The 14292-nt window shown below is 40.2% G+C and overlaps 1 protein-coding gene across 2 annotated transcripts in view; it reads right to left on the bottom strand.

Annotated features, from left to right (window-relative positions):
- Positions 1 to 13773, bottom strand: part of FAM199X (family with sequence similarity 199, X-linked) — a 31020-nt gene extending 17247 nt beyond the window's left edge. Inside the window, exon 1 of one of the 2 annotated variants that reach the window (XM_027053360.2) lies at positions 13247 to 13773. In XM_027053360.2, the coding sequence (XP_026909161.1) occupies positions 13247 to 13443 (197 nt within the window). In that variant the 5' untranslated portion in view covers positions 13444 to 13773. The remainder of the gene's footprint in view (positions 1 to 13246) is intronic. The other variant, XM_027053359.2, reaches the window with a different exon arrangement.
- Between the last annotated feature and the right edge of the window lie 519 nt (positions 13774 to 14292).

Here is a 14292-nt window from a genome sequence, read left to right as displayed (position 1 = left end):
GTTTGAGGAATGAGTAGTGATATGAAGCACACTGTCGTAGCAAATAATTGTTGAAGCTGGGTATGAGGTTCATTACACTAGTCCCTTTAATTTTTGTATTTGAAAATGTTTATAATAAAACATTTTATTTTTTTTTTTTTCCAACGTTTTTATTTATTTTTGGGACAGAGAGAGACAGAGCATGAACGGGGGAGGGGCAGAGAGAGAGGGAGACACAGAATTGGAAACAGGCTCTAGGCTCTGAGCCCTCAGCCCAGAGCCTGACGCGGGGCTTGAACTCACGGACCGCAAGATGGTGACCTGGCTGAAGTCAGACGCTTAACCGACTGCGCCACCCAGGCGCCCCTATAATAAAACATTTTAAAAGAAAATTGTATTTAGGGGAGCCTGGGTGGCTCAGTCGGTTAAGAGTTCCACTCTTGATTTCAGCTCAGGTCATGACCCCAGGGTCCTAGGATCCAGCCCTACATCGGGCTCCACACTGAGCTTAGAGTCTACTTAAAATTCTCTCTTCCTCTGCCACTCTCCCTCACTTTCATGCTCTCTCTAAAATAAATAAATATATATATTTATATTAAAGATTGTATTTAAATTAAGAATACAGTAAAACCTTCATCTATAATCAAAACTTCTAGCATAGTAGTTATGAATACACTTTGAAGTCAGACTGAGTTCAAATTCTTGCTCTATCATTTGATTACTACTACTACTACTTGATCTTAAGCAAAATATACCCTCCTCAAGTCTGTGTTCTCATCTTTAAGAAACAGTTATTAGGAACATTATATAAGAATGCATATGGAACACTTAGCAGACATAAAAAGTGCTCAATACATGGTAGCTATTATTATTTTTTAATTTATTTTGGGAGAGAGAGCACACGCACATCAGTGGGGTAGGGCGAGAGAGAGAGAGAGAGAGAGAGAGAGAGAGAGAGAGAATCATATATATGTTAAGTATAGAAAGCAGGATACTATTATATATAACTTGAAAACATTTTTTTTTATTTTTTGAATGTTTATTTATTTTTGAGAGGCAGAGCATGAGCAGGGAGGAATAGAGAGAGAGGGAGACACAGAACCCAAAACAGGCTCCAGGCTCTGAGCTGGCAGCGCAGAGCCCAATGCAGGGCTTAAACTCACAAACTATGAGACCATGACCTGAGTCGAAGTCAGAGGCTTAAACGATTGAGCCACCCAGGCTCCCCTATCTTGAAAACATTTTAATGCCTATATAATATTCCACTGATTAAAAAGTATCATAATTTATTTAATCTTATTCCTTCAGTAATACTTAGGCTGTTTCCATTTGGGGGGTCAACTCTTTTTTGATTATAACTATTTATCAAAATATTTAATCTCTAAAGATAGATTACTTGAAAGGAAAGTACTGAGTCAAAGAATATGAACATTTCTGAAGGTCATATCATACTTAGCCAAAGACCTTTCTGAAAAGCTGCACCAATTTACAATCCCCAAAGCAGTATACAAAAAGTGCTCATTTCACCACAAACTTAACAGCAGTGGAATTTTCAAAATTTTTACCTATATGATAGAAAAAAAACACATTTTTATATCAATTTTTATTTCTTTAATTACTGGCAAGATCAAATTCTAAAACATTTATTAACTATTTTGCTCTAGTGTTTTTGTATGTGTTAATGTTTTCCTTATTGATTTTATGAGTTCTTAATACATTAGCAACATTAACATTTTGTCTGTGGTATTTATTGCAGGGTTACTTTTTTTTGTCTCAAAATATACAAGTCTGCTTTCTTTTGTAAATTTCCACTAGCTTTATACTATTAAGGAGGTAATCTTCATTGTTTTGGCAGTAGCCTAGGGAATTAATCCTTAAGATAATGATTTAGTACATCCGATACCAATAAGATACTGAAATAATTACCTCCTGAAGAAAAGCCTGTTACTTACTTAAGATTGTTTCTCATCCCTCATTAAATCCATTATTTCTTGAATTGTGGTTTTCATTTTTTACCTCCCCACTTTGTACGACTAATCTTAATTTCAAAGTTCTTGATTTACAAAATTTGGGCGATCTGACAATTTTATAGCATCAAAACAGACACAGACACACAGTCTCTAAACTGTTATAGTTCAGTAAATATAAACACAGATGTCATCAAGCTTTTATAAATAGGCAAAAATCTAATTCATCTAACAATCTTAGAATACCCTGTAATATTACATAGATTCATCACATGCCTCCTAGGCAGGCAGTATCCTCATTTTTCAAAAAATCAACAAACCTAGCAGAATTAACCAAGTTAATATAGTTTATAAGGCAATATAAAAGCTATAAAATGGCAATCACAAGATTTGTCCTAGACCTAGTAAACCAGTACCTATACTGTATTCTGGGCAAATTATTTTTTCTTTTGTGTCTTCAAATTGCATGTGACTTTTTAAAACCTTCATTCACCCACTCAACAAACATTTAGCTAGCATCTTCTATGTGCCACGTACTGTGTTATGTGGTAGGAAAAGCTGTTAGGTAATTGTTTTTAATGAGAATTCCTTTTGAGCTTGCAAAAATTCTGCAGAAATGTGCTTCCTTCCATGAGTAATAATGGCTTTCCTTTTTAAAAAAAACTATGCTAGATTTAATAATCTAATGTTTGGATCACTGACAAGGCAGTCAGGAATTTGCTTGGTTTTGTGTTCTAACCGTAGGGCAAAATCAGTATGTTTCTCAATTTTCCAGGTCCATGACTTTATAACAGATTTAACAGGATTCTGGTATTCTTAGAAGCCTTTTCTCTTTTTTCTTGTAATTAACAGTGGCAGTAAAAGTGGGTTCATACTTGAAACCAATCATTTACAAAACAGAAAATTAGTATTTTTACTACTAGAGATTTTTTAAAAATTCTAATCTTCTAATTTCCAAATATTATCTTTATTATTACTTTAAGGCAATGTGAACAAAAACAAACTAGATAGTACTTTTTTATCCACTGCTGGTGGGAGTGTTAAATTGGCATAATCTTCCTAAAAAGCAATTTGGTACTGTACATATATCAAGAGCTTCAAAGAAGTTCATTCCTTTGGACTCAGTAATTGCCCCTCTAGGAATCTATCACTTCCTCAAATAGAAATTTGGAAAAAAATGTATGTACAAACATGTCCAAACAATATCATTTATAATAGCCAATAAAGGGAAAAGACATGGTCCCCAAATATGGGGAATAATTAAATAACATATCTAAATAATGGTGTTTTAAAATCAATAAATTTATATTTCAGATTATTTTTTAAAAAGGAAAACACTCACAATGTAAGTGCAAAAACCCGGTCACAAATTTTATATAACCTGATCCTGATTTTTAAAAATTACATATGAACATAAAAAGAATATTAAAAGTAACAACATCAAAATGTTGATAGCTGTTTTCTTTACTGAAAGGGATCATAGGTGATCCCTACAGTTTTGCATATGCCAATTTTCTAAAATGAGATTTTATAATAAAAATTTAAGTGTGACTTCAAATATGTAATGAATGACCACTGTGTGCATGTGCTCAGTCAGCACTGAACTATTCAAACCTGCAAAGCCCCTACATCTTATTCCACTAAGAGAAAGCTACCTAATACTAAGATCCTAGCTATAATCATAAAATTATTCACAAAGGAGACTTTCTATCTTAAAAGAAAAATGTTGAAAAGAATCCCAATGAAGTTTATTGGGAGTTTATTAATCCCAATGGATTAATAACAAGGCTTGCTGTCCAAATTTTAATTTAAAAAAAGTAAAGCCAAGTACATTTATCTGCAAGGCTTATCTGCCAAAAACCCCATACAGCCACTCCTGACCTCTGCTACACCTTTGGAGCAGCACAGGCCATTAAGGTCCCAAGTAGGAGCAGGTGATACAACCCTGCTAGCTACTCTACTCACTCAAATTCCTAACTCTCCTCCTAGCAATCTCAACTGTCGTGGTACCCTCTCCACAGCCTCGGAAGCAAAAAACATTCCATGTCATGTCTAAGGTTAATTATTCCATTTGGGCTTCTGAGTTCAACCCATCCATCTCTTGTCATCCCACACTCTCTTGCATTTTCAATTTCTCCCTTTCCTGTGGGCTGCTCCTAAAGAGCTAAAAGCTCTATTCTTGGAAAAGAAAAACTAAACAAAGCAAACAACAACAATGAAGAAACCGTCACCTTTTTTTCAAATTATTATATCTCCTCTCTTTCCCTTCCCTGCTAAATTAATTGAAAAGTTCCTTTTTCTTTCAACCTTTGTAACCCACAGTTCTACTCCTAAGACGCTACTGGAATTTCTGTTCTGAATGCTCCCAAATCCACACTTCTAGCCTGGATACTTCTCCCAAGCCTGATCCCCATTCTCAACTTGTCTCAAGAAGTCCCCAAACTAAATTCCACCTGCCTCTATAATCTGTTACTTCACGGAGTGTGGTTCTCCCACCTGCAACTTACAGCTGTTTTGCAACTGTTAATTCTATATTGAGATAGGGAAACTGGGGAGTACAAAAGGTACACAATAGTATTGGGGTTCTTCTGGGTAATCACATAACCAAATAATAGCTTTATACGATAGTTCATTTCCTGTTCTGCCAATAGGGTGTACAAAAGTGGGGCACCGTCCTCCCACATGCTTTTCACAATTGTGCAATGTCTAAGTACTGATGTAATACTAAAAGATGAAGAGAATAACACATCGAGTAGTTCATATTAATCTCCTTCAACTTAATTCCAGGACCAACCAATATCATCTTAATTTTTTCAGTTTTGTAAATGACATCCTTTTTTGATAATGGTGGAGAGTGCCATGGACAAATGCCAACAATTACATCAGAAAAATCCTGTCTCAAAACCAAGGAAAAATGTCATAAACACCACATATATTCTGTATTAACATTTAAACTAAAAAAAATAATTAAGTTTCTTAAAATTTATTTTATTCTAAGCAAAATTCCAGACAAACCCAACTCGGTCATAAAATCCTAAAAGATACTCCCAGGAAAGTGTGATTTCTTAGGAAAGTGGCTGTGTTCATGTAATTTTCCACTAAATGTAGAGTAGTGACATGCCATTTGAAGTCTCAGGTGACTCTAATATGAACACTACAAACATTCAAACTTAGGGATAATAAATAATAGTGCCTTGAATCCCTTGGCTAACAAAGATTTCAAATATAGCCCAGAGTCAGGTAAATGAGCAGGCACAAAACTGTCATCATCAGATACTATCAACGATATCAAACAATCTCCACAGTTTTCTCATCAGGTAACAAGGAAGAAGCAAAATAAACGTAAATCAAGTATCTGCCAACTAACAAGCTTTTTATTTCCAATAAAATGTGTTTTATAATGACTAAACCCAAAGAAGAACATCAGTACTCAACTATTCATATCTGTTTTGAATTGTTGCTTGAACTGGTGATGTGAAGAAAAAAAGTGACACATGCAAATTCAAAATAAAAGAATTCTGTAAACTAAACTTTGCCTACACACATGACTTAGCTGTTTGCTTCTCTCTGAGAAGAACTGAAGTATATGGAATTATATGGTCCTCTCAAATGCCATCTTGAGGAGGGCTAGGAATGCAGAAGAGTCCAAAATGAGAAAAGATTTAAAAGGTAGCCTAGGGGGGAGTGTGGGGAAGATGGTGGCTTAGGAGGACGCTGGGTTCACCGCGCATCCTGCTGATCACTTAGATTCCACCTACACCTGCCTAACTAACCCAGAATACCACCAGAAACTAGCAGAACGGAGTTCCTGGAGCCAAGCACAGACGAGAGGCCCACGGAAGAGGGGCCCCTCCTGAAGTGGATCACCTAAGGAGAAGCGAGCTAAGCCTGCCCCTCCTGCCCCCGTGTACCTTGCCTACCCACCCCAGCTAATATGCCAGATCCCCAGCTCCACAAGCCTGGCAGTGTGCAAGTAGCCCAGATGGGCCACACTACCCCACAGTGAATCCACCCCTAGGAGAGGGGAAGAGAAGGCACACACCAGTCTGACTGTGGCCCCAGCAGTGGGCCGGGGGCAGACATCAGGTCTGATTGCAGCCCCGCCCACCAACGCAAGTTATTCAAGACAGCACAGGGGAAGTGCCCTGCAGGTCCACACCACACCAGGGACTATCCAAAATGACCAAACGGAAGAATTCCCCTCAGAAGAATCTCCAGGAAATAACAACAGCTAATGAACTGATCAAAAAATATTTAAATAATATAACAGAAAGTGAATTTAGAATAATAGTCATAAAATTAATTGCTGGGCTTGAAAACAGTATGGAGGACAGCAGAGAATCTCTTGCTACAGAGATCAAGGGACTAAGTAACAGTCAGGAGGAGCTGAAAAACGCTTTAAACGAAATGCAAAACAAAATGGAAACCACAACGGCTCGGATTGAAGAGGCAGAGGAGAGAATAGGTGAACTAGAAGATAAAGTTATGGAAAAAGAGGAAGCTGAGAAAAAGAGAGATAAAAAAATCCAGGAGTATGAGGGGAAAATTAGAGAACTAAGTGACACACTAAAAAGAAATAATATACGCATAATTGGTATCCCAGAGGAGGAAGAGAGAGGGAAAGGTGCTGAAGGGGTACTTGAAGAAATAATAGCTGAGAACTTCCCGGATCTGGGGAAGGAAAAAGGCAATGAAATCCATGAGGCACAGAGAACTCCCTTCAGACGTAACTTGAATCGATCTTCTGCACGACATATCATAGTCAAACTGGCAAAATACAAGGATAAAGAGAAAATTCTGAAAGCAGCAAGGGATAAACGTGCCCTAACTTATAAAGGGAGACCTATAAGACTCATGACTGATCTCTCTTTTGAAACTTGCCAGGCCAGAAAGGATTGGCACGAGATCTTCAATGTACTGAACAGAAAAAATATGCAGCCGAGATTCCTTTATCCAGCAAGTCTGACATTTAGAATAGAAGCAGAGATAAAGGTCTTCCCAAACAAACAAAAACTGAAGGAATTTGTCACCACTAAACCAGCCCGGAATTTGTCACCACTAAACCAGCCCTACAAGAGATCCTAAGGGGGATCCTGTGAGACAAAGTACCAGAGACATCGCTACAAGCATAAAACATACAGACATCACAATGACTCTAAACCCGTATCTTTCTATAATAACACTGAATGTAAATGGATTAAATGCGCCAACCAAAAGACATAGAGTATCAGAATGGATAAAAAAAACAAGACCCATCTATTTGCTGTCTACAAGAGACTCATTTTAGATCTGAGGACACCTTTAGATTGAGAGTGAGGGGATGGAGCCCTATTTATCATGCTACTGGAAGCCGAAAGAAAGCTGGAGTAGCCACACTTATATGAGACAAACTAGACTTTAAATTAAAGGCTGTAACAAGAGATGAAGAAGGGCATTATATAATAATTACAGGGTCTATCCATCAGGAAGAGCTAACAGTTATAAATGTCTCTGCACCGAATACCAGAGGCCCCAAATATATAAAACAATTACTCATAAACATAAGCAACCTTATTGATAAGAATGTGGTAATTGCAGGGGACTTTAACACTCCACTTACAGAAATGGATAGATCATCTAGACACACAGTCAATAAAGAAACAAGGGCCCTGAATGACACATTGGATCAGATGGACTTGACAGATATATTTAGAACTCTGCACCCCAAGGCAACAGAATATACTTTCTTCCCGAGTGCACATGGAACATTCTCCAAGATAGATCATATACTGGGTCACAAAACAGCCCTTCATAAGTATACAAGAATTGAAATTCTACCATGCATACTTTCAGACCACAATGCCATGAAGCTTGAAATCAACCACAGGAAAAAGTCTGGAAAACCTCCAAAAGCATGGAGGTTAAAGAACACCCTACTAAAGAATGAGTGGGTCAACCAGGCAATTAGAGAAGAAATTCAAAAATATATGGAAACAAACGAAAATGAAAATACAACAATCCAAACGCTTTGGGACGCAGCAAAGGCAGTCCTGAGAGGAAAATACATTGCCATCCAGGCCTATCTCAAGAAACAAGAAAAATCCCAAATACAAAATCTAACAGCACACCTAAAGGAAATAGAAGCAGAACAGCAAAGGCAGCCTAAACCCAGCAGAAGAAGAGAAATAATAAATATCAGAGCAGAAATAAACAATACAGAATCTAAAAAACTGTACAGCAGATCAATGAAACCAAGAGTTGTTTTTTTGAAAAAACTAACAAAATTGACAAACCTCTAGCCAGGCTTCTCAAAAAGAAAAGGGAGATGACCCAAATAGATAAAATCATGAATGAAAATGGAATTATTACAACCAATCCCTCAGAGATACAAACAATTATCAGGGAATACTATAAAAATTATATGCCAACAAACTGGACAACCTGGAAGAAATGGACAAATTCCTAAACACCCACACTCTTCCAAAACTCAACCAGGAGGAAATAGAAAGCTTGAACAGACCCATAACCAGCGAAGAAATTGAATCAGTTATCAAAAATCTCCCAACAAGTAAGAGTTCAGGACCAGATGGCTTCCCAGGGGAGTTTTACCAGACGTTTAAAGCAGAGATAATACCTATCCTTCTCAAGCTATTCCAAGAAATAGAAACGGAAGGAAAACTTCCAGACTCATTCTATGAAGCCAGGATTACTTTGATTCCTAAACCAGACAGAGACCCAGTAAAAAAAGAGAACTACAGGCCAATATCCCTGATGAATATGGATGCAAAAATTCTCAATAAGATACTAGCAAATCGAATTCAACAGCATATAAAAGAATGATTCACCATGATCAAGTGGGATTCATTCCTGGGATGCAGGGCTGGTTCAACATTCACAAATCAATCAACGTGATACATCACATTAATAAAAGAAAAGAGAAGAACCATATGATCCTGTCAATCCATGCAGAAAAGGCCTTTGACAAAATCCAGCACCCTTTCTTAATAAAAACCCTTGAGAAAGTCGGGATAGAAGGAACATACTTAAAGATCATAAAAGCCATTTATGAAAAGCCCACAGCTAATATCATCCTCAATGGGGAAAATCTGAGAGCTTTCCCCATGAGATCAGGAACACGACAGGGATGTCCACTCTTACCGCTGTTGTTTAACATAGAGTTGGAAGTGCTGGCATCAGCAATGAGACAACAAAAGGAAATCAAAGGCATCAAAATTGGCAATGATGATGTCAAGCTTTCACTTTTTGCAGATGACATGATACTCTACATGGAAAACCCGACAGACTCCACCAAAAGTCTGCTAGAACTGATACGTGAATTCAGCAAAGTTGCAGGATACAAAATCAATGTACAGAAATCAGTTGCATTCTTATACACTAATAATGAAGCAACAAAAAGACAAATAAAGAAATGGGTCCCATTCACAATTGCACCAAGAAGCATAAAACCTAACCAAAGATGTCAAAGATCTGTATGTTGAAAACTATAGAAAACTTATGAAGGAAATTGAAGAAGACACAAAGAAATGGGAAAACATTCCATGCTCATGGATTGGAAGAATACATATTGTTGAAATGTCAATACTACCCAAAGCTATCTACACATTCAATGCAATCCCAATCAAAATTGCACCAGCATTCTTCTCGAAGCTAGAACAAGCAATTCTAAAATTCATCTGGAAACACAAAAGGCCCCGAAGAACCAAAGTAATTTTGAAGAAGAAGACCAAAGCAGGAGGCATCACAATCCCAGACTTTAGCCTCTACTACAAAGCTGTAATCATCAACACAGCATGGTATTGGCACAAAAACAGACACATAGACCAATGGAATAGAACAGAAACCCCAGAACTAGACCCACAAACATATGGCCAACTAATCTTTGACAAAGCAGGAAAGAACATCCAATGGAAAAAAGTCTCTTTAACAAATGGTGCTGGGAGAACTGGACAGCAACATGCAGAAGGTTGAAACTAGACCACTTTCTCACACCATTCACAAAAATAAACTCAAAATGGATAAAGGACCTGAATGTGAGACAGGAAACCATCAAAACCCTAGAGGAGAAAGCAGGAAAAGACCTCTCTGACCTCAGCCGTAGCAATTTCTTACTTGACACATCCCCAAAGGCAAGGAAATTAACAGCAAAAATGAACTATTGGGACCTTATGAAGATAAAAAGCTTCTGCACAACAAAGGAAACAACCAACAAAACTATAAGGCAACCGACGGAATGGGAAAAGATATTTGCAAATGACATATCGGACAAAGGGCTAGTATCCAAAATCTATAAAGAGCTCACCAAACTCCACACCCGAAAAACAAATAACCCAGTGAAGAAATGGGCAGAAAACATGAATAGACACTTCTCTAAAGAAGACATCTGGATGGCCAACAGGCACATGAAAAGATGCTCAACGTCGATCCTCATCAGGGAAATACAAATCAAAACCACACTCAGATATCACCTCACGCCACTCAGAGTGGCCAAAATGAACAAATCAGGAGACTATAGATGCTGGAGAGGATGTGGAGAAACGGGAACCCTTTTGCACTGTTGGTGGGAATGCAAACTGGTGCAGCCACTCTGGAAAGCAGTGTGGAGGTTCCTCAGAAAATTAAAAATAGACCTACCCTATGACCCAGGAATAGCACTGCTAGGAATTTACCCAAGGGATACAGGAGTACTGATGCATAGGGGCACTTGTACCCCAATGTTTATAGCAGCACTCTTAACAATAGCCAAATTGTGGAAAGAGCCTAAACGTCCATCAACTGATGAATGGATAAAGAAATTGTGGTTTATATACACAATGGAGTACTACATGGCAATGAGAAAGAATGAAATATGGCCCCTTGTAGCAACGTGGATGGAACTGGAGAGTGTGATGCTAAGTGAAATAAGCCATACAGAGAAAGACAGATACCATATGTTTTTACTCTTATGTGGATCCTGAGAAACTTAACAGAAACCCATGGGGGAGGGGAAGAAAAAAAAAAAGAGGTTAGAGTGGGAGAGAGCCAAAGCATAAGAGACTCTTAAAAACTGAGAACAAACTGAGGGTTGATGGAGAGTGGGAGGGAGGGTGATGGGTATTGAGGAGGGTACCTTTTGGGATGAGCACTGGGTGTTGTGTGGAAACCAACTTGACAATAAATTTCATATATTGAAAAAATAAAAAATAAAACATAATGCTTTGGCAGTTTTGTTGAGGATAAATGGAGAGAAGGCTTTCTAAAGACAGATTAAGAAAGAAAGAAAGAAAGAAAGAAAGAAAGAAAGAAAGAAAGAAAGAAAGAAAGAAAGAAAGAAAGAAAAGGTAGCCTAGGGCAGAAACATCATCGGATGTAAACATTGCTAATTCTGCTTGCCCTAATCCCTGTTGGAAAGGGTACAGAGCAAAATACATTAGACCAGTACTGCCATTCCAAGCCTTCGGAAAAGTAGGGTATGAGATGGAGATTTCTGAAAAGTAGGCAGTAACTAGGAAAAATGTCTGACTTAGAAAAACTGGGGCTGAACAATAACCTCCCCCTCTATCATAACTGCCCCATTCTGGAAAACAACCTTGACCTTACTTCCGTCTCTAAGAAAAGGAATAGAAAAACACAAGAACAAAAATGGGGAGGAGGCAAAAGAACAGAACAAGCTGTAAGAAATATATTATTCTCCTGGTTTCACTCCTCATCACCCCACCCGTTTTGGCAGTGCTTACCCTCAGCCTCTTTCTCCACTCCCTTTCCCTCATCATCAGAGCAGGCCAATTCTGAAATCATTTCACTTCCTGTGTATATGACTTGCTCCAATGCTGCAAAAACTTAAATACCAAATATGTGCAAAAGTATTCTTTTATATCATTTTCCAGTGCAAACAATCCTAAGACACTTGATTTCATAAACAGATTACATTCATGTTATAATCACATCTTGGGTTAAATAGGCTTCTGTGAGTTAGTGTAAGAAACTGTAACAACCATTTATAACATTTGAGCCATTAGTTCTGTTCCAAGTTTCATCACTGACTTCAAAGAAATAATCTTGGCTTTGCCTAACTCAGTTTTATGACCTTAAATTCAGTCTTTCCTCCTGGGCCTCAGTTTCCTCAGTTTTGTAATGAGGATTTGGAAAAGACGTAACAAATTTACTACTACTTCCTTTTCAAATGTGTTATACTGATGATACTCTTCAAATGTAACACGTTTCCAGACTATACATTTCTTTCAGGTAAGAATCATGTTTTATACACTCTTTGTACTCAGTAAATCTGCAGACTGATTTAAGAAGCATGGGGTATGCAAAAGACATCAAAATGTGGAAGGATGTTCATGCTCATGTTGTGGGTCAGAAATCAGAACTAGACTTCTTAAGTCAGCTCCAATATTTTCCATAGCTGAACCCTTCTCCATCTCCCTTGTTCCCCACACACCCTCCCAGGCTTTGGTATGTATCTCCCAATATCCACCTTTATTAAAGGTTGGACCTCTGTATACAACATCTTTAAATCCCCACATTTGGTATAATACTTAAATGCCTGTGTGATGGAATTCTCCAGAACAATCTTCCTTCCAATAAAATCAGTTAGGAGATGCACCCTCTAAATAAATTTGTAAAAGCAAGCCCATCCTAAGCGTAGCTCCATCCCTCCACTGGGGGAGCAAACCAAGGGATAGGCTACATGAAGGAACCTTCCAGATCTAAGCTTATACATTTTGGCAGGGCCTAAAGTGGTAAAGCAAAAGTTCATAAGGACAGGAAAAAAAGAACGGCCTGGTTTTCTAGAGCTTCACCAAAAAAATGGGGGGGGGGGTGGGAACTGGGCTGTGAGACAGGCTAAAAATCGGGAAAGGGAAGATTCTAGTTTTAAAAGTGCCATTTTTCAAAAGATCCATAGATTGACTTTGAGTCATCCGAAATCTACTCTAGAGTGTATGGGAGATGGAAGGGGTTAAACTTTTTCAGGTGGATGGAAACAGGGCTGCATCTTAAAATCGTGGGTGGGGATTTGGAATTCTCAGGGTACAGATGAGGCAAGAAGGGAAAGGGAGGAGTCGCTGTGGTCAGAAGAATCGGAAAAGAGAGCGAGTAAAATGCCAGCAGAAAGGAAAATCGGAGGGCAGGGGTGAACATAGGGAGGGGGAGAGGGAAGGAGCCAGGGAATGAGCGCTGGTCGGAGGAAGGTGGGGGAGGGGACGAAAGGAAGCGCAGACCCGAGGTGGACATCCAGGCACGGGAGGGACCTGGCGTTCTCCAGCTTAAGGCAGGGGTGTGAGCAGTTCGCCCCTGCCCTCAGCGGCAGTTCGTACCTGTTGGTGTGAAAGCGGTGGAGCGGATCGGTGCGATGACAAGAGGACAGCTGGCAGCCAAAGTCGCTGATGTCCAGGCAACCTGGCTCCTCGCTCGGGCAGGTGCCCACCCCGCGAGGGGGTCCCAGAAGGGGGAAGGGTTCCTCGGGGGTTAGAAACTTCTCATACGAAGTGGTGGCCGACGTCTCGTCGGACATGGCTGGAGACTGCCTGGCTTCGGGCTGCCTCTCTAGCCCCAAGCGGCTCCCGCGCCTGCCCCTTCCCCCACTCTAACCTGTCTGCCGCCGCCGCGCCAGGGTGTGCCCACCGCAGCTCACTAGCAGGCTGAGCGCCACGGCCAGACGCCGCCCGGGGAATGCTGGCCGCGCGAAGAGGCTGCTAGAGACCACAGCAGGCGGCTGACGACCCGGTCAGCGCCTCGGCCTCTGCAGCCGTCTCCGTCACCGCCGTTGCCCGGCCCAGCCCAGTAAGCGCAGCGCAGCACAGAGCCACCGCCGTCCGTCCCGCCCACTGCGCTCGCAGCTCGCTACTCCTGCTATCCGCCTGGCGCCCGCCGGGAAGAGAAGGGCGGCGGGAAGTCGCTTCCTGCGCCCCCTGCTGGAGCGGAGGAGGAACTGAACCTCCGCCTGCCCCGCCCTCGACGCGTGGAATCAGGGATTCCAGGCGCTGGAAAGGCCCGGCACTTCAGGCCAACCACCTCCGTTTTCTCACCCAGGGCTGATTACTAAGCAGCAAGCAGCGGCCCTGAGAAAACGGACTTGGCCAAGGTCACACTGAGAGTGCGTGAGAAAGAATCCAGATGTCCTGGTTCCCAGCGTACTTGACCACCCTGTCCCAATTCAATAAGTATTTATATTGAGTCCCTGCAGTGTGTGCCCAGCACTGTGCAATGAGCTATAGGGAAAATGGGCCAAGAAGGAAAAAATAGTCCCTGCCTCACCCCTGATCTTCTAACCCTGAGAACTCTACACAACAGTCACCAGGCTACTCAGAGCTGCTGGACACGTAGTGCTCTTTTGTGCTCCGTGCTCTTGCTTGCATTATGC

The sequence above is a fragment of the Acinonyx jubatus genome, chromosome X, assembly GCF_027475565.1.
Source record: "Acinonyx jubatus isolate Ajub_Pintada_27869175 chromosome X, VMU_Ajub_asm_v1.0, whole genome shotgun sequence".
NCBI classification, from domain to species: domain Eukaryota; kingdom Metazoa; phylum Chordata; class Mammalia; order Carnivora; family Felidae; genus Acinonyx; species Acinonyx jubatus.
Note: the sequence above shows the minus strand (reverse complement) of the source record. Positions and strands in the feature narration are given on the sequence as shown.